General features: G+C 44.3%; 1 protein-coding gene across 1 annotated transcript; it reads right to left on the reverse strand.

Annotated features, from left to right (window-relative positions):
• Positions 1–10,116: 10,116 nt before the first annotated feature.
• LOC100596134 (zinc finger protein 773-like) lies at positions 10,117–18,272 on the reverse strand. Its single transcript, XM_030819504.1, is given in 6 exon segments — positions 10,117–10,461; positions 10,463–11,516; positions 12,482–12,580; positions 13,096–13,222; positions 16,394–16,432; positions 18,049–18,272. Coding segments are annotated over 6 exon segments (1,437 nt in total). The 5' UTR covers positions 18,082–18,272; the 3' UTR covers positions 10,117–10,376.
• Positions 18,273–20,896: the final 2,624 nt, after the last annotated feature.

The raw sequence follows: 20,896 nt of genomic DNA on the forward strand, positions 1-20,896 counted from the left end.
TTTTTTTTTTTGACAGAGTCTCACTCAGTCACCCTGGCGGGAGTACAGTGGTGCAATCTCTGCTCACTGCAACCTCCACCTCCCAGGTTCAAGCGATTCTCCTGCCTCAGCCTCCCGAGTAGCTGGGACTACAGGCATGCACCACCACCCCCGGATAATTTTTGTATTTTTAGTAGAGACAGGGAGTTTCACCATGTTGGCCAGGCTGGTCTCGAACCGGCCTCAAGTGATTCGCCTGCCTTAAAGTGCTGGGATTACAAGCATAAGCCACCATGCCTGGCCTCTTTTCCCCATATTTAGCAATTAGCTTTTGTTGCTACCCATTGTCTTCATTTCTCTTTAGTTTTTAATTGTTTATAATTTTGACATTTTATAATTACTTGAGAAAGGTTAGAAAAATTACCATTTAGATTGGAGTCATATTAAATAAGACACCTATATTGTAAAAATATCTTTATGAACGTAATCTTTGGCTATAGTGTTGTAACCGAGCAAGTTATAGAGAAACGCCACACTCTGAGACTAATTCTGGAGTCCTTTTATTGTCAGCGACCGAGAGACAGCTAGAGCTCAAAATTCTCTTGGCCCCGAAGAAGGGGCGAGATTTCTTTTTATACCTTGATGTAAATAGGGGAGGGGGAGTTTAGCTGAAGCAATTTTTACAGACGCAGAACAGGCAAAAAGTTAAAAGATAAATGGTTACAGAAACAGTTACAGGAAAATAAACAGTTCCAGGTGCAGGGGCTTAATTATCACAAAGTGATAAATGCAGGGGCTTTGGGTACCATTAGCTGAGGGCATTCCTAGGAGCTGCTAGTACAGCTTGCCTCAGTGTCTTATCAGTAAGTGCATTCCTGGATGTGCTTGGAGTCAGCCTGCACTAGTTATGTCCTTAAGGGAGGGGGATAAGGGGGCTGCAAGCGAAGAAACAGAAATGGAGTTTGTTCGGCTCTCTCAGCTAAGAGAGACAATCAGGTTAAAACAAGGTAGGGCATCACAATCGTTTGTCTCCACTATTATTTATTTCTGATACTTTTTTTTTTTTTTTGAGATGGAGTTTTGCCCTTGTTGCCCAGGCTGGAATGCAATGGCATGATCTCGGCTCACTGCAACCTACACCTCCCAGGTTCAAGCGATTCTCCTGCCTCAGCCTCCCTAGTAGCTGGGATTACAGGCATGTGCCACCACGCCCAGCTAATTTTGTATTTTTAGTAGAGACGGGATTTCTCCATGCTGGTCAGGATGGTCTCGAACTCCCAACCTCAGGTGATCCGCCCACCTCAGCCTCCCAAAATGCTGGGATTACAGGCGTGAGCCACTGCGCCCAGCCATGATCCCCATATTTTAAGAGTTTTACGGGCCGGGCGTGGTGGCTCATGCCTGTAATCCCAGCACTTTGGGAGGCTGAGGCGGGCGGATCACGAGGTCAGGAGATCGAGACCATCCTGGCTAACATGGTGAAACCCTGTCTCTACTAAAAATACAAAAAATTAGCTGGGCATGGTGGTGGGCGCCTGTAGTCCCAGCCACTCGGGACGCTGAGGCAGGAGAATGGCGTGAACCCGGGAGGCAGAGCTTGCAGTGAGCCAAGATTGTGCCACTGCACTCCAGCCTGGGCAACAGAGTGAGACTCCGTCTCAAAAAAAAAGAGTTTTACATTGTGCTTCTATATTTCCTTAAAATTACCTAATTTTAGTGTAATATTGCCAAATTTTAAGAGGCTTATTTTTTCAATGTATCAATAGCAATACATTTTGCCAACACATGATTATGGATGTGACTTTTACAAGTTTTTGTGTATATTTTTGCCTTGTATATACCCATATAATTTTTAGTTGAAAATGTATATAGACATAATCGATGATTTACATGCAGCTGTAAAAAAAATACTGAAAGATCCTGTGTATACATTATATTATCTAGTTTCTCCAGGATAACATTTGCAAGACTATATTATAAAATCAAAACAACGATATTGATAATGATCCTCTCCAATGTTCTCATTCAGATTTCATCACTTTTACTTATATTTAGTTGTGTGTGTGTTCACATATGTGTCTAAGTTTTAAAACCACATGAAGGCTTTTAAAAAAAAAAATCTTGCCTGCATTGGCAATAATGCTGACACACAATCAAGCTTGCTTTTTTGTTCATTTCACCTTTCATTGCATGGATTTTTCAAATTTCACCTTGATTTAATATTGTATAAAAATTATGTACTGGCCGAGCACTGTGGCTCACACCTGTAATCCCAGCACTTTGGGTGGCCGAGGTGGGCAGATCATGACGTTAGGAGATCGAGACCATCTTGGCCAACATGGTGAAACCCCATCTCCACTAAGATACAAAAAATTAGCTGGGCGTGGTGGTGGGCACCTGTAGCCCCAACTACTTGGGAGGCTGAGGCAGGAGAATCACTTGAACCCGGGAGGCAAAGGTTGCAGTGAGCTGCGATTGTGCCACCGCACTCCAGCCTAGCAACAGAGCGAGACTCCGTCACAAAACAAAACAAAACACCCAATATTTAAATTTATAAAAAGACAAAGGTATAACAGAAGAAAATTGTATAAAGTATCAGTTCTGTCCCTTTTCTCTGTTAGCACTCTGTCCTTTTATATGTTTTTACTTGCTTCAAAAAATATGTATACAATCTTGGAATGTGAATTTTTCAATGCAAAATATACCCTGGAAAAACTCCATTAAGTCAGTTCTGCAATAATGCAATGTATGCATTCCTGAAAAACATGGAATTATGCAAAATACAAAATAAAATCACAGGGCTTATGGAAACACAAAATATCATCTGTGAAAGATAAAATATAGAAGTATACTAAGTAAGACAACACAATGTTACACATGTAAAATATTTAATAAATAAATATGATAAATATGGCACTTTACTTAAAAAGCCTGAATTTTTCCTGTGAAAGTGGGAGTCAAGGGCTGCAGCTTGTGAGTTACTGTGAAGTGGTGGTAGGAGAATTACATAAAATCAGATGGAAAGTGTAACGCTAATATGGATGGGTTTAGCTCACACCATAGGGTGAACTGACATTACCAGATTTTCAAATTGTGTCCTTGTATGAGTTTTTATATTCCTACATAACTTATTTTAGCTAGGTACAGTTTTCTGCATTCATCTCATCTTTCCTGCAGACAAAGCAACCAGGAACAATCACAAAATTTGTGTTGTGTTCAAGGTGTTTCCTAATTTTTCAATGGTGTTGGAAAAATCCTGAAACAATACTGATGGGACAGATATACAGAGATCTTTACTAATCTCCAAAGTCATGGCGATCTGTTATGCAGTTTTGCTATCATTCATTCACCCAGACTCTTGTAGGTGGACACTGAAGTTATTTGCAATGCAGTTTTTCAGGAACTGCCTTTGGGCAAATAACCGTACAGTGTCAATGCTCAATTAAAGTGGGGAATATGCAATAGTATAAGCATAGAAAAGTACTCTTCATGGTGATGGTAAGACATCTATGTTTTTTTTCCTACTTATTCTTCTGACTTTAACTGAAATCAACACATTCTAGATACTGAGGCAACTGAGTTTGAAAAGTTGAAATCCTCCTTGCTCAGACTGGAATTGGGATCCTGGGAAATTCCTCACTCCTTTGTCTTTACAGCTCCCCTTTTCTCACTGGACAGAAGTTGAGACCCACAGACCTGATTCTCAACCAACTAACCTAAGCCAACTGCTTGGTCCTTTTCTACAAAGGGATACCTCAAACAATGGAGGCCTTTGGGTCAAAATGTTTCCTGGATGATGCAGGATGTAAACTTTCTTTTATTATTACAGAGTAGACACAGGGGTTTCCTTCAGCAGTATCTGCCTCCTCAATGGCTTCCAAGCCATTAACCTCAACCCCAGTATATGGAGGTGGATGGAGCTCAAGATTAGATACCCAAAGTTCATTGGCTTCTCTTGTTTCTTGTGCTGGATTTTGCATCTCTTGATGAACACATGTATTCTTAAAATAGTGACTGGTCCATTGAACAAGAAAAACCTTAATGAAGAAATAAATTACAGAGTCTGTTCCTGTGCAATTCAAGACAGATTTGGCTTACTCTATGCAATCACATATTTTTCCCCTGACTTTGTGAGTTTGGTTTTCATGGTCTGGGCCAGTGGCTCCATGGTCTTTGTCCTGCACAGGCAGAAGCGGCGAGTCCAACACATTCACAGTCATAGACTCTTCTCCAGACTTTCCCATGAGACCAGAGCCACATACACTATCCTAATCCTGGTCTGCTCCTTGTTCACCTTTTGTTCAATCTATAGCATGTTAACTTTAGCATGACTTTAGCTGCAAACCCAGGCCATTGGATGGTGAACATCTCTGTTCTGGTGGCCTCATGTTTCACAGCATTCAACCCCTTTGTGCTTATCAGCAGTGACACCCGGGTCTCTTGGTTCTGCTTTGCCTGTAGGACCAGGACAAGTTGATTTTGTAATCTGATTACAGTGCTATGAGTCTGTTTTCTTCATGGCATGTAATCATTCATTTCCATATTTGTTAACATGTAGCAAACTATTAAATGGTAGAAATTTTGGATGCAATGGCATATAACACCAGTTATATTCCTGCCCACATGGTGGACCTTATAATAGAACTAAAAATGACTATCTCAATTATACAAAGATTATCCAATCTAATTATGTTAGGGTCTTCGGAAAAGAAGTTCAGGAAATTTTGAAATAGTGTTACAGAAGTAAAATTTTAACTTTAGAGAATTATGAGAAATCTCTCACTTTTATGAAGATACATGGAAAATTTTTAAAAATATACATTTTGAAACATAATTGGGTCCAATTCTCTCTGACAGAGGGAAAATCACCTAGAATGATCCCATACGGCCTTAAGGAGTTTGAAGAAATCGTATGTGTTTGAAATGTAGAGAGATAGTAGAGTAGCAGAATATGAATCTAGAAATGAAGTTTGTAGGTGCACTCTTAGGACACTTAAATGCTTAGAAATCTGAGCATTTGTTTAAAGAAACTGACAAATCCATGAGCTACTTCAATCTGGGTTAAAATATCAGTTGTCCTTATTAAAAATTATTTTTAAAAATATTTAATTTAAAAGTTTAGTTAATAATACCTTAAATTTTATAGATTGAATATTAATTAATCTTTCAAGAAAAAGCATTACTTTCTAATGGCTGGCTTTAAGTTTCTAATATTTACAAAATGTTTTTCTGTTTGTTTTACACAAATGACCAAATTCAAAAGAGAAAAAAAGCTCTTTGTTGAAAGTTCTATTTTCTGCTAGTACATTGATAATATTCTTGTTTACTTATAGCATTTTTATTTTATAATTTAATATGTGAAAATTTCTGGTGAATCATGCAAGTTCCTTGTATTTATCTATATAACTTCTATAATTATAATCTGTATTATGAAATGCCAATAGTGTTACTTTCTATAGCAAATTTATGAGCCCTTAAATCTTACTTAATTCAGTCCCAGCACTTTGGGAGGCCAAGACTGGCAGATTACTTGAGATTGGGAGCTCAACACCATCCTGGCCAACATGGTGAAACCTTGTCTCTACTAAAAATACAAAAATTAGCTGGGCTTGGTGCCATGCACCTGTAATCCCAGTTACTAGGGGGAGTGTGAGGCAGGATAATCACCTCGACCTGGGAAGTGGAAGTTTTAGTGAGCGGAGACGGTGCCACTGCACTTCCGCCTGAGCAGCAGAGTGAGACTCCATCTCAAAAATCAAATGAGGCCGGGCGCGGTGGCTCACGCTTGTAATCCCAGCACTTTGGGAGGCCGAGGCGGGCGGATCACGAGGTCAGGAGATCGAGACCATGGTGAAACCCCGTCTCTACTAAAAATACAAAAAATTAGCCGGGCGTGGTGGCGGGCGCCTGTAGTCCCAGCTACTCGGAGAGGCTGAGGCAGGAGAATGGCGTGAACCCGGGAGGCGGAGCTTGCAGTGAGCCGAGATCGCGCCACTGCACTCCAGCCTGGGCGACAGAGCAAGACTCCGTCTCAAAAAAACAAAAACAAAAACTAAAACAATACAAAACAAACACAAAAAAAATTTAGCCAGGCGTGGTGGCAGGCGCCTGTAGTCCCAGCTACTCAGGAGGCTGAGGCAGGAGAATGGCGTGAACCCAGGAGGCGGGGCTTGAAGTGAGCAGAGATCACACCACTGCACTCCAGCCTGGGTGACAGAGCCAGACTCCGTCTCAAAAGTAAATAAACAAATAAATGAATGAATAAATCTTACTTCATTCAAACTTTGTCACATTTATTCTTATTTGTGTTTTTCTAAAAGTTCACATATTCTCTAAATATCTCTTTCATTTATTTTTAAAGAGTAATCTGCAAAGCATTATTATCCTTCATGTTACCTTAATTTGCACCAGCTTTAAAGTGAATAATCAGGTAGGTACTTTACGTATTGCCTGTTTAAAATATAAATGAATATCTGCATTAAATATAATTTAGTGGAATACTGATATTGACTTATTATATTGACCTTTCTGCTATTTTTAAACAACTTTCTTGAAGTATTGTTTGATATTCTAGAAGAAATTCCATCTCTTTTAGTTAGCTTACAATATTTAGTTCTGAATTTCAGAAAGCTACCCAAAGAACCCATAATATGGAAAATATTGCTTCCTTCTTTGCATGTGTTTATCTAGTTATCAGAAAGTTTGAAGTAATCATTCTTGTTGTGATGCATGAGTAATTACTCAGAGTAAGACTTGAAATAATTTAAGTCTCTATTATTTCTGTTCATTTGGTTCTTGCCATTCCTGTAACATTGTTTTCACATATTCTAGCCCCACCATAAATATCTCACTTCAGACTCTGATATTAATTATCCTTAGATATCTCTATATTGTGGTTCATGTGACACTATCAGGAATATTTTTGCTATATGCTTGATAGACTTATTGTCGCTGTTTGGCCCCAAAATTCCTTCCTCAGCAGAGGAGTTCAGTAATGCCCCAGAGTCAGGACACTTTCTGCCCCGAATCTCTTCTTTCCTTTACAGCAGAAACTTCAATGCTTCCTGTCATAGCTGGAAGGCCATGTAGCCTAGTGCCACATATGTGAGGGGGGAATCTTGGTGCATTTAGGGAAACTGTTGGTAAACAAGAATTCCAAAGAGAAACCTATGACTCATTTTCTATGTAAAGGCAATTATTTTGTCATCCTCTTCTATGGAAATGTACCATGAAACTGTAATGCCTGTGATCCATGTTGTCACATCCCCAGGTAGGAGACCAACCCAAAGAGACACAAATGAACAGAAATTTACTGAGGAAGCTCTAAGGGCCCCTGAAGTGTAGGTCATGCAGAGGTTTTTTTTTTTTAAACCCAGAATTACATGCTCTATCCATATTGTTATGAGTCACCTCTTATCAGTCCTACACTCTAGGCCACATGTGGCACATATAGCTACATACCACCATCTCTATCAACCTGAGGTATTTCTGGTGAAAAAGAATATGAAGATGAAGGTAAAGATAAAGATGCAAAGGGACGAGGAGCAGGAAGAGAAAGAACAGAAGAAGGAAGAGGAACACGAAGAGGAGGAGTAGGACCAGGATGACAAGAAGCCACCGCTAGACTTAAAAGACAAACATCTCTCCAAATGAAGATATGCCACTGAGAATTAAGCAAGAGTACAAAATGCAAAGATGAGCAAAATCTATGTTAGAATACAGAGCTCTAGAAATCATAAATTCTAGGAGTTAGAACCCATTGGTGGATGAAGGGGATTTTGATTATTGATTGTGGTGCTAGTTTAAGATATATGCTGATATTGAGAATATTCACTGGGTTGTGATGTGTTTGCTTTAATGAATGCATGTGTATCATGCAAGCCTGCCACTTCTCTCCATATTTGTTCTTCACTTTAGCCCAGTTGTCACTTCTGCATCCTCAGGTCACTTAACCTTCATGAGTTTTCTATGAAATCTTCCAATTTACTAATTTAAACCTTCCCTACCATCCTTACTATTCCCTGAGTTCTAGATTCATTTTTCCAATTTTTTTCCTGACCTTCCAATTTGCCTTTGTGATAGATATTTAAATGTGCTCCAAAATGAGCAGTTTTCTCAGCTTTTATCACCAAGTCTCTGAGTCACTTTTGTCTCTATGAATAACACTATCATCTTGCTATTTGCTTTTATTTTCCAAAAAATGCAGCCATTTTTATCCTTAATTTACCATTTTTCCTGACCATTTAACCCATGTTCCAGCAAGTTCTATGCTAAAAATTAACCCAAAATAATTCATAGACATAAATGTAAAGCCAAAAACCATACAACTTTTTTTTTTTTTTTTTGAGACGGAGTCTTGCTCTGTCGCCCAGGCTGGAGTGCAGTGGCTCGATCTTGGCTGACTGCAAGCTCCGCCTCCTGGGTTCACGCCATTCTCCTGCCTCAGCCTCCTGAGTAGCTGGGACTACAGGCGCCCGCCACCATGCCTGGCTAAATTTTTTTTGTATTTGTTTTGTTTTGTTTTTGTTTTTGTTTTTTTGAGACGGAGTCTCGCTCTCTCGCCCAGGCTGGAGTGCAGTGGCACAATTTCTGCTCACTGCAAGCTCCGCCTCCTAGGTTCATGCCCTTCTCCTGCCTCAGCCTCCCGAGTAGCTGGGACTACAGGCGCCCGCCACCACACCCGGCTAATTTTTTGTATTTTCAGTAGAGACAGGGTTTCACCGTGTTAGCCAGGATGGTCTCGATCTCCTAACCTAGTGGTCCGCCCGCCTCGGCCTCCCAAAGTGCTGGGATTACAGGCATGAGCCACTGTGCCCTGCCAAACCATACAACTTCTAGGAGATAATGGAGGAAAATCTTTGTGATCATAGTGAAGCAAATATTTCTTAGATAAAAACACCAAACAAGACTGTAACAGGAAAATTAAGAAATTAGATTTTCTCATAATTAAATCAATGCAATGCTCTTCAAAATATCTTGTTACAATAAAAAGAGGAGCTACAAATGATTAGCATAAAGTATCTACAAATCACACAACTAGTAATGAATTTGTATGCAAAATATATATCTAATTTCTTAGATAATAGGCCGCGCCCAGCCTAAAATTTTTTAACCAAATACTAATCATTTTTATTTATCTTGTAACATAAACCATTAAGTTATATGAATAAGCAAAGTCTCAGTTATGGTTTGAGCTCTCTCACTTTGCCAGGCGCGGTGGTTCACGTCTGTAATCCCAACACTTTGGGGGCCCGAGGTGGGTGGATCACCTGACGTCAAGAGTTCAAGACCAGCCTGGCCAACATAGTGAAAGCCTGTCTTTACTAAAAATACAAAAAATTGGCCTGTCATGGTGGCAAGCGCCTAAAATCCCAGCTACTTGGGAGGCTGAGGCAGGAGAATTGCCTGAACCCGTGAGGTGGAGGTTGCAGTGAGCCGAGATAAGGGCATTGTGCTCCAACCTGGGCAACAAAAGCAAAACTCCTTCTCAAAAAAAAAAAAAAACACACATAAAAAGGAATCTCTTGCTCAATTAAAATGTTTTGTGGTACTGTGAGAAAATGCTAAATCATTTTTACCATATCTATCGTTGTGAAAATATAATTCTGACAAAATATGATTTTAAAACATGTAAATATGGTACTCATGAATTTTTTTCGGTGTTGGAGTCTCCTCCTGACTCGGTTGTTTCCATTCTGTCTACTGCTTTTTCTATATAAATGCAAATAAATAGAAGAAAGATTTTTTTTTTTTTTTGAGACAGAGTTTCACTCTGTCACCCAAGCTGGAGTGCACTGGTGTGATCTCAGCTCACTGTAAGCTCCGCCTCCTGGGTTCACACCATTCTCCTGCCTCAGCCTCCCAAGTAGCTGGGACTGCAGGTGCCTGCCATCACTCCGGGCTAATTTTTTTTTTTTTTTTTTTAACAGAGTCTCGCTCTGTCACCTAGGCTGGAGTGCAGTGGCACGATCTCAGCTCATTGCAAACTCTGCCTCCTAGGCTCACGCCATTCTCCTGCCTCAGCCTCCTGAGTAGCTGGGACTACAGGCACCCGCCACCACGCCCAGTAATTTTTTGTATTTTTAGTAGAGATGTGGTTTCATCGTGTTAACCAGGATGGTCTCGATGTCCTGACCTTGTGATCCACCCGCTTCAGCCTCCCAAAGTGCTGGGAATAACAGGTGTGAGCCACCGCGCCCGGCTGTTTCTGCTTTAAGTCAGGTCATATTGATTCAGCAACAGTCTAAGGCCTTTCTCCAGTCTAAACTTTCTGGTGTTGAATAGGGTTAGGCCTTTGGCTGAGGCCTTTTACCATATTCACTACATTGTCCATTCTGTGAACTGTCCAGTGTTGAATGAGTTTGGAGGTGTAGCTAATGGATTTCCATTTGTAACCCTCAAGACTTTTTTACAGTGTTAACTTTCTGGTGTTGAATGAGGTTGAAACGACAGCTAAAGGATTTCCCACAATCATTGTATTTCTCCAGTGTGAATCCTTCGATGTTTAACAAGACTGGAGCTGTGGCGAAAAAATTTCCCACATTCCCTGCACTCATAAGGCTTTGCTCCAGTGTGAACCCTCTGGTGTTTAACAAGGCTGGAATTCTCACTAAAGAATCTCCCACATTCATTGCACTTAAAAGGCTTTTCTCCAGTGTGAACTTTTCGATGTTGCATGAGGCTTGAGCTTTGGCTAAAAAATTTCCCACATTCCCTGCACTCATAAGGCCTTTCTCCAGTGTGAACACGCCAATGATTGATAAGGCTGGACTTGTGGCTATAGAATTTTCCACATTCAGTGCACTTATAAGGTCTTTCTCCAGTGTGAACTCTCTGATGTTTCATGAGGCTGGAGTTGAAACTAAACAATTTTCCACATTCACTGCACTCATAAGGCCTTACTCCAGTGTGGATTCTGTGATGCTGAACAAGTGTGGAATTATGCCTGAAAGCTTTTCCACATTCACTGCATGTAAAAGGCTTTTCTCCAGTGTGAACTCTCTGGTGTTGAATGAGGTCAGCATTACGGCTAAAGGATTTTCCACAATCGCTACACCCATAAGGCCTTTCTCCAGTGTGAACTATTTGGTGTATAAAAAGGTTGGACTTATGGCTAAATAACTTCCCACATTCACTGCATTCATAAGGCTTTTCCCCAGTGTGTAGTCTCTGGTGCTGAACAAGTAAATATTTCTGACCAAAGGCTTTCCCACATTCACTGCATTTGTAATGCCTTTTTCCAGCATGAAAGGCCTCCCTACTTTTGGAGCTCCTATGTGACTTCTCTCCCGTGTGCGTCATCTGGTGCTTGAGAACACCTGAGCTGGTCGGGAGATCCTTCCCAACTTCCCTGCTTTGCAAGGACTTCTCTGATAGGTGGACTCTGCAACTCCTCAAAACTGGGACCCTGCCCTCTTGTCTTTTTAAGGGTTTCTCTCCACAGTACTGCTTCTGGTGTTGCTGAACGTTTGAACCGAGCACTTCTACAGAAGCACTCTGCTCAGGAGCCTCCTCAGCCTTGGCTCCATGCCAACAACCTGAAAGAAGAGAAATGTTGATGAAGTAAATGTAGTCTTTGGTGTGAGAAGGCAGCACTCTCACACATGTGTCTGACACACCTGGTAATTAGTGTTTGGGACTGCTTGCAGAATGAGGGGGCTAGCGCTTGGTGGGGAAGGGCCTGCTGTGCAGTGCTGAACCTGGCTAGTTCACAGATTTGGGGAGGCCTCATGAGCACCAAGAATGCAAGGATGTGGTGTAGCACAAGGAGGAGAGGCAGAGTCCCCAACACAATCCTCTGCAAATGGCTTTCCACAGGGTTTTGGCTGCTGGAGACACAGGAACACGGCACAGAAGGTTATGTCCAGGTCCAGAAAAAACCAACTGCAGGATGGGCGTGGTGGCTCATGCCTGTAATCCCAGCACTTTTGGAGGCCAAGGCGGGTGAATCACGAGGTCAGGAGATCGAGACCATTCAGGCTAACATGGTGAAACCCAGTCTCTACTAAAAATACAAAAAATTAGCTGGGCACGGTGGTGGGCGCCTGTAGTCCCGGCTACTCAGGAGGCTGAGGCAGGAGAATGGCATCAACCTGATAGGCGGAGCTTGCAGTGAGCCAAGATCACGCCACTGCCCTCCAGGCTAGGCGACAGAGCGAGACTCTGTCAAAAAAAAAAAAAAAAAAAAAAACCAACTGGAACGAAATAGTTGGTGTCCAAGGACTATGCAAGGATAAGCGCCCACCTCACCACACATTCAGTGAAAGCCACTGCTGAAAGGTGCTGCTGAGGATTGGGTGAAACATGGAGGACAGAGAGGTGTGGAATGGCCCCGGGTTAATGATCAGAATAGATATAAATGGGTGACTGAGTAAGAAAAGATAGAAATCAGCGACGACCCCTTGCCTTGGTATCAAAATATCTGGGCCCACTGGAAAGACTCCTGGTATGATACGAACCAGTCCCCGAGTTCACACCTCCCTGAGCTCCACCCACCAAGTACCTCTCGGTGTGGCTGAAGTCACAACTTCCCAAGCAGGCATGAAGGGCTCCTCCCATGACTCCAGCTGGGTTATTTCATGGGTCTTGGAAGATGCAAGTCCTAAGGAAAGCAACAGGTGAGTGGCAGCACTGAGCCAGAATGACTTATCCCATCATGGACCACAGGAAAGAAAACAAAATAGTACAGAAAGAACCTTGGAGGAGGGTCTCACAGGAACAACCCAGTCAAACAGCAATCACATTGGTGACTCAATTGCTAGCACAGACAGACACCCAGGTATGTTGGCTAGAGGAGGCAGGCAGAACGTAGGGGAATAGAGCTACCACAGATCTGCACAGTGTCACCAAGCCACAGAGAGGCCACCAGGGGTAAGATCCATCAAGCTGACTGCAAGACCCCTGACCCCCAAACCCTTTCCTGCACAGCTCTGGGGCAGCTCGGGGAGAGAAGGTGGTAGTATACACAGCCCGGGCCTATTACAATAGCTACTTCAGGATACTGGAGAAGGAATGAGTGCCCACAATTCAGCTTCGGGAAGAACAGACATCTCCCTAGGAAAAGGAGGAAGAGCCGAGCCCAGCTCAGGATGCTGGGGTGGGGTGTGAGAACCTTACCCAGAGAGGCCAGAAGCGAAAAGTTCTCCAGCATCACATTGCGATAGAGGAGTTTCTGAGCCTCATCCAGCAATCTCCATTCCTCCTGGGAGAAGTAGACAGCCACGTCCTCAAAGGTCACATAGCCCTGCTAAGATGGAGAGAGTTGAGTTTATCCATGGTCTCCTTATTGGGAAATTTAGGCATCCCCCTAAACATCCACCTTTGCTCACCCTCTTCCTTAATCCCCATCTCAGAAGACAGACCCTGCCCCAGAGCCACTGATGCCCACTCTCTCCTCATGCTCCCACTGAGCAACAATAGGCAGGTAGGCAGATAAAGTCCATCTCAGCTCTGGGCATGGTATGCAGAGTCCTACTCTTCTCTTGCCAGACAACTCACCTTGGATCCCCCAGATTGTGTTTCCCAAATACAATCAAATTTGTGTCAGTGTTCTCCCTGAAGCACCCAATACAAGGTCCCTGGGGACATCTGTTTACACTCACTAGAATGTGCACATACTCTGTACCACAACCACTGCCCCCTACACCACCTTATGTGCCTCCCCTAGCGTCACCACGTTCTAGCCTACACGTGGCATCCAGAGAGCACTCACCAAATGCAATCAGAACTCCATCCCATCCCAGACTCCCAGTGGCACTGACTACCAGGGGCAACCCTCAGCCCCACTTTGAAGGCCTCTCTACTGGGCTCTTTTTGTTGCTTCACCTTCAGCTACTTGGAATTGCACGCATATCTGGACACCTTTGGCGCTCTTCCATTTCTGTGTTGAAAAGCTGTTTCTGCCCAATGTCAGCCTTCCTCTGACTCTTATTAGAATCGCAGGCCAGGCCAGGCATGGTGGCTCACGCCTGTAATCCTGCCACCTTTGGAGGCCAAGGCAGGTGGATCACCTGAGATCAGGAGTTCAAGACCAGCCTGACCAACATGGAGAAACCCCGTCTCTACTAGAAATACAAAATTAGCTGGGCATGGTGGCGCATGCCTGTAATCCCAGCTACTCGGGAGGCTGAGGCAGGAGAACAGCTTGAACTCGGGAGGCAGAGGTTGCCATGAGCCGAGATCTTGCCATTGCACTCTAGTCTAGGCAACAAGAGTAAAATTCCATCTTAAAAAAAAAAAAAAAAAAAAAAAGCCCACGTCTCCCAAACCAGGCCCAGCAATTCTCCCAGATGACCTCATTTGATCTTGAGCTAATCCAGCAGCCTGAGAAACTCCTCGGGTCCCAGGTAAGAACAAAAGCCTTGTGATTCCCACAGTTGGATGAATAAGCAGCAGTGCCTGCCCTTCTGTCATCTTACCTCATTATAGCTTCATCTTCATGTCCATCTCATGTCTATCCCCACAGGAACTTTGGCCACTAGTCAGACCCTCCTCACCCCTACATCCCTTTTCCCATGGCCACCATTCTCCCTCATGTCATTGTGAAGCCCACCACTCCCATCCAGGTATCCAAGCAAGAGACCCAGTTCTTGGCCCCTACACATTCTCCCTTATTACCTAATGGCATTACCAATAGGACCTCAAGATGCTCCCTCCTAAATCTGCTCCACTGCTCCATTTGGTCTACACACCAACTGTATCGTGTGGGTTTCCAATCTGAACCCTTCACCTGAACTCCAGACTTCTCTGTGGAGGTGCCCACTCAATGAATCCACTCAAGGGTCTCTGGAACATCTCATATCAACGTGGCCAAAACCTAACTTAATTATTCCCACTGAAAATTACTCTTACCATTAACCTCTTTCTCCCACCCTACACTTTAGAAAATCTGCTCATATCTACTTAAAAAACACAGACTCTGGCTGGGCGCTGTGGCTCACGTCTGTAATCCCCAGCACTTTGGGAGGCCGAGGCGGGCGGTTCATGAGTTCAGGAGATCGAGATCATCCTGGCTAACATGGTGAAACCCCGTCTCTATTAAAAATACAAAAAAATTAGCCAGGCGTGGTGGCAGGCGCCTGTAGTCCCAGCTACTCGGGAGGCTAAGGCAGGAAAATGGCATGAACCAGGAGCTTGCAGTGAGCCGAGATCGTGCCACTGCACTCCAGCCTGGGCGACAGAGCTAAACTCCATCTCAAAAAAAACAAAAAACAAAACAAAACAAAACAAAACACAGACTTCAACCACATCTCCTACGCCCACAGCCACCACTCTGGTCCAGCACTCACACAGACTACTGTAGTAGCCTCTTTGCTGGACTCCCAGCCTCTACCTTTAACCCTACAGGTGTTCTCAATAGCAGAAAAAGCTTGTTAAGATTGGGCCGTAATCCCTGCGTAGCCTTCTCCATTATCCTTCCCGATATTCAGGAACAAACAAACAAACAAACAAAAATACAAAGAATGGAGGCCCAAGTCCTCAGCCAACCACTTCAGGTCTGCCTTATACCTGCTGATGCTTCCCCCAGTCATAATGGAGATCTAAGGTTGCCTAAGCATTCCCAGCTCAAACTTACCTCCATGTATTTTCTAATGTTGATCACTATGCCTTCTAAACCTCCTGTCACTGGTTGCCAGAAATGAGAACCTGTCCATATAACATATAATCTGGGCCGGGCGTGGTGGCTCATGCCTATAATCTCAGCACTTTGGGAAGCAGAGGCGGGCGGATCACCTGAGGTTGGGAGTTTGAGACCTGCCTGACCAACATGGAGAAACCCCGTCTCTACTAAAAATACAAAATTAGCCGGGCATGATGGCACGTGCCTGTAATCCCAGCTACTTGGGAAGCTCAGACAGGAGAATCGCTTGAACCTGGGAGGTGGAGGTTGCAGTGAGCCGAGATTGTGCCATTGCACTCTAGCCTGGGCAACAAGAGCTAAATTCTGTCTCAAAAATAAATAAATGAATAACCAGAAGTTTGGGAGGCCGAGGCAGGCGGATCACAAGGTCAGATCGAGACCATCCTGGCTAACATGGTGAAACCCCATCTCTACTAAAAATACAAAAAATGAGCCGGGCGTGGTGGTAGGCACCTGTAGTCCCAGCTACTCGGGAGGCTGAGGCAGGAGAATGGTGGGAACCCGGGAGGTGGAGCTTGCAGTGAGCCGAGATCGCGCTACTGCACTCCAGCCTGGGTGACAGAGCGAGACTCCATCTCAAAATAAATAAATAAATAAATAAATAAAAATAATATATAGTCTGGACTCAGAACTCTGACTGTATGACCATTTTGCAGGGAACTCAAATGGAAGGGCAGGGAGAATAGCCAGCAAGGAGTCCCAGGACACCATAATTCTGAAGACCATGTAGGTAGGAGTTGAGGAGGGTGAGGGCCTGAGACATCCTCCACTGACCTCCTCATGGTCTGTAAGCAACTCCGCAGTCACAGGAACCTATGGAAAATCAAGGCCATGAGAACCAGACAGTGATGTTGCCAAAGGATCATCCAAGCCCCCTAGTCTAGCCTGGAGTCAGGTGTGCCTGACTATCTGCAATCTGGGCTTTGGCTCTTAGTGATGCCTCTTACCTGTTGTGCGCCCTTGGAAAAACGCTCAACTTCCCTGTGCCTTGGTGTTGCCATCTGCAACATGGCAATAATAATGGTATTCACTCAATAGGACTATCGTTTGTATCAAACTCATTCTTATGTGTCTAGGACTAAGTATCAACTCTTACTGTGCACATAATTAATGCTTCTGTCAACATTTTCAGTGCAAATAAACTGGTAGGTTTTCAAAATGTGGGTTTCTGCCTGGGCGCAGTGGCTCCAGCCTGTAATCCCAACACTTTGGGAGGCCGAGGTGGGCAGATCACAAGAGCAGAATTCTGTCTCAAAAAAAAAAAAAGAAAGAAAAAGAAAGAAAATGTGGGTTTCCTTTTGGCAACCTGCCTGCCTGCTATATACTCCCCTGAAGACCATCCTGCTGAGAGCCCTTCTACTGGAGCAGTTGAACATCCCTCCTGTGCTGATAGCTAGGGAAACTTAGGCACCAAAGGCGCTGCTCCACCAGCCTGGCTGACTTTTCCTTTTCTCCATATGGACTGGACATGACGAACTACTGAGCCTGGAGTGGCAAACCTATGTACTACCCAACACTGCAGTCTCCATCCAGTCCTGGGTGTTCATACTCTATAACCCTCCATTCCTGAAGGCACCAGACAAAACCACTTCAGACCACGAAACTCCAGGCTGTAGAGGCTGCCCCGTCCTACAGGCCCATCTCTCTCTTCCCTCACCTCAGGGACCACCTGAAAGAAAACCTTAAGATTCTCCCTCCTAAGTAGGAGCCCCAGGCCTTCCCGCTGCTCATGTGGACATGACACCTCCACTCTGGGACATCTCAGGATCACCATGCCCCAAACCTACTCCCTGCACAGCCTTCCCCATCTCTATCCTTCCTGATATTCAGGAAAAAAACAAAAATACGAATAAAAATCCAGAATGGCTCTTCATTCCCTACTTTCTTTCACAGTCACATCTGATGCAACAGGAATTCCCGTCTGTTCAGTTTTTGAAATCCATCCAAGATCTGATCACTTCCCCTCCTCTATGGCCCAGTCCCAGTAGACTCTCCACTAGTCTACTGAATTTACCTACTCACAGGTCTGTCTTCACCCGCCTCACCCCCACCCTAGTCTGTTTTGCCTTGAGGGGCCTTTGGCAAACTTTGAGAAACAGATCGTGTCACTCTTCTGTCTCCAGCCCTCCGCGGCCACTGTGGCCCCCTCAGGATGAAAGCGCAGCTGCTCGGGCTGTCGCTCGACACGCAACTCGTCCCTTCCCAAGCTGCCCACTAGACACCAGGAGGCCTCAGGTTCGGGACTCGCTGAGTGCGCCTCACATCTTTGCGAGCCGGGCCCCTTGCCCTCCATTCCCACTCCATCACACTGCGTGTCAGAAACGGGACCCCGCCCACGAACACCCCACAGTTCTGCACCCGGGGACCTGAGCAGGCGGCCCTCACAGGGCTTTAGGATTCGGAAGACGCCGGGAGGACACGGCGCTCACCTGAGCTGGGTCCCTCAGCGCGGCCGCCGCCATCGGGGCCTATGGGTAGAGCTAGCGGTGAGACAACGACCGAGAGGGCCCAGGCCACCCTGGGCGCCGCCACCGAGCCTCAGACCCGCCTCTGAGCGGCGAGAACACAGCGCGTCGCCACCGCGCTTTCCCGCGCTGGTCGCCTCAGCGAACAACCAGCTTCCGGCAGGCTAAGTTCTCTTTAGGGCAGTGAAAGTGGCCGCCGAAGGGAGACGCCGGAAGTCCCGCCCATTGCGCGTCGCCCGCTCGGGCAGACCTCTTTTCATTGGCCAAGCATCGCGGCTCACGGCGCGGCGCCTTCTGGGCAGTGTAGTTCCCGTGGCTCCAAACTTCGAGGAAGTGGGCATAACTTCGGAGATGGAGATTGGAGATGGTAGATGATGATGGAGATGGAGATGCAGATGATGGAGATGATGGAGATGGAGATGGAGATGATGATGGAGATGATGGAGATAGAGATGATGTTGGAGATGGAGATGATGATGGAGATGGAGTTGATGGAGAAGATGGAGATGGAGATGATGGAGTAGGAGATGGAGGAGAAATGAGTGTCGAGAACTCTCGGACTCATCTGGAGCCTGTTGTAATTGGAGATGGGCCTGGATTTCAGTTTCCTACAGCTGATACTCCAATATTTCCTTCTTTTGAAGGACTTGAAGAGGATCTTCAGGGCCACAATAAAGAGGTTTCACTGGGCAGAGCCATGTATACCTTCCTAAATTTCCTTTGGCAAGGGGACACCCGATATTAATGCCTGATGTATGATAATAAGAAAAGGCTCTGAATTCTGGATGTAGGTGATGAGAGAATAGGGGAGCCCAAGGATTTACGTTCCTCTTTCACCCCATGCTCATTTGTGCTCTTTCCTTCCTCAAGGACCCAACATTGGTGTACAGGCACAACAGTAGGCAGCAAACCCATAAGCCAACTCCCCCTCAATATCTCCCCTTCATCCATTTCGGCTCCATATTCCTTTCACAGTTACTATGGGACTGAACAAAGGGGAACGAATGCAGAAATGAAAACAAAGGCAAAATAAATCTGTTTTAAGGAAGGGGTCAGGGGGCTTCTTGCTTCTAGTGAGCAAGGGCCCTGAGCTTCCACAGCCCTTCATATTTATTGGGTAGAAAGAGCAGGGATGCAGTGGCTCACGCCTGTAATCCCAGCACTTTGGGAGGCCGAGGTGGGCGGATCACGAGGTCAGGAGATCGAGACCATCCTGGCTAACACAGTGAAACCCCGTCTCTACCAAAAATACAAAAAATTAGCTGGGCGAGGTGGCGGGCGCCTGTAGTCCCAGCTATTCGGGAGGCTGAGGCAGGAGAATGGCGTGAACCCCGGGGGGGCAGAGCCTGCAGTGAGCCAAGATCGCCCCACTGCACTCCAGCCTGGGAGACAGCAAGACTCTGTCTCAAAAAAAAAAAAAGTATGAAGTCTCAGATTCAGGAACTTCTTGTGTCATTTATTTATGCCTTCTTTAATGTCTCTCAGGAATGTTTTAAAGTTCTTGAACATATTTTGTTAAATTTATTTCTAAATATTTCATATTTTTATGCTATTGCGAAGTACTTTTTTTGTTGCCAAGCATGTATTTGCTAGCTATATACCAACCTGGTATAGACATCTACTTTTTATACACTGGCCTTTTTATCTTAGGACCTTGCTAAACTCGATTATTAGATCTAGTAGCTTTTTAGTAGATAATTTAGAATTTTCAACATTATCATGTCATATGTAAATACAGACAGTTTGGGTTCCGCCTTTACAATCATTATATTCTTTTTTTAATGAGAAGTGATGAATGCTGACATATTTATATTATTCCTAATGTTGGGGAAAATCAGCTTGTCAAATATTTGATCACATATATATCAAATGTGCTGTTAGCTGTTTTTCATAGGTGTGCTGTATCAGGTGGAAGAAATCACCATCTTGTTTAGTTTGTTGCGTGTATCACAACCTAGTTTTGAATTTTGTAAAATGCTTTTGTTACATTTTGAGATTTTTTTTTTTTTTTTTTTTTTTTTGAGACGGAGTCTCGCTCTGTCGCCCAGGCTGGAGTGCAGTGGCGCAATCTCGGCTCACTGCAGGCTCCGCCCCCCGGGGTTCACGCCATTCTCCTGCCTCAGCCTCCCGAGTAGCTGGGACTATAGGCGCCCGCCACCACGCCCGGCTAATTTTTTTTGTATTTTTAGTAGAGACGGGGTTTCACCGTGGTCTCGATCTCCTGACCTCATGATCCGTCCACCTCGGCCTCCCAAAGTGCTGGGATTACAAGCGTGAGCCACCGTGCCTGGCACATTTTGAAATTTTTATTTTAGTCTGCTAATATAAATAGTTTGAATTGTTGAATCAAACTTCTATTCTTGATAAACCTCACTAGGTTATGATTTATTATTGTTTGTATATGGCTGGATTCAATTTGCTAAATGTCTTTTTGTTTTGTTTTAGCATGAGTGCAAGTTTATTTTAAAAGGCTTTAGAACAAGAAAGAAAGGCAAGTATGCTTGGAAGAGACCCAAGGGGGTGATTTGAAGGACAAGTGCCTCAATTTGCTAAAATTTTCTTAAGGCTCTGTGTCTATATTCATGTGATTATTGGTCTGTAGTTTTGTTTAATGTCATTGCCTGCTTTAGTGTCCTGTTAATGCTAACTTTCATATAGTCCAGAATTGTTTGAACCTTTGTCCTCTTGGAAGAGTGTGTATACAATTGGTATTACTTCTTCCTTTAATTATTTCATAAAAGTTCTTACATATTCTAGGGATGACCCTCAGCTGATGCCATCAAGAAAAAGGAATCTCAGTCCTACAACCACA

Source organism: Nomascus leucogenys, chromosome 10, assembly GCF_006542625.1.
Source record: "Nomascus leucogenys isolate Asia chromosome 10, Asia_NLE_v1, whole genome shotgun sequence".
Taxonomy (NCBI): domain Eukaryota; kingdom Metazoa; phylum Chordata; class Mammalia; order Primates; family Hylobatidae; genus Nomascus; species Nomascus leucogenys.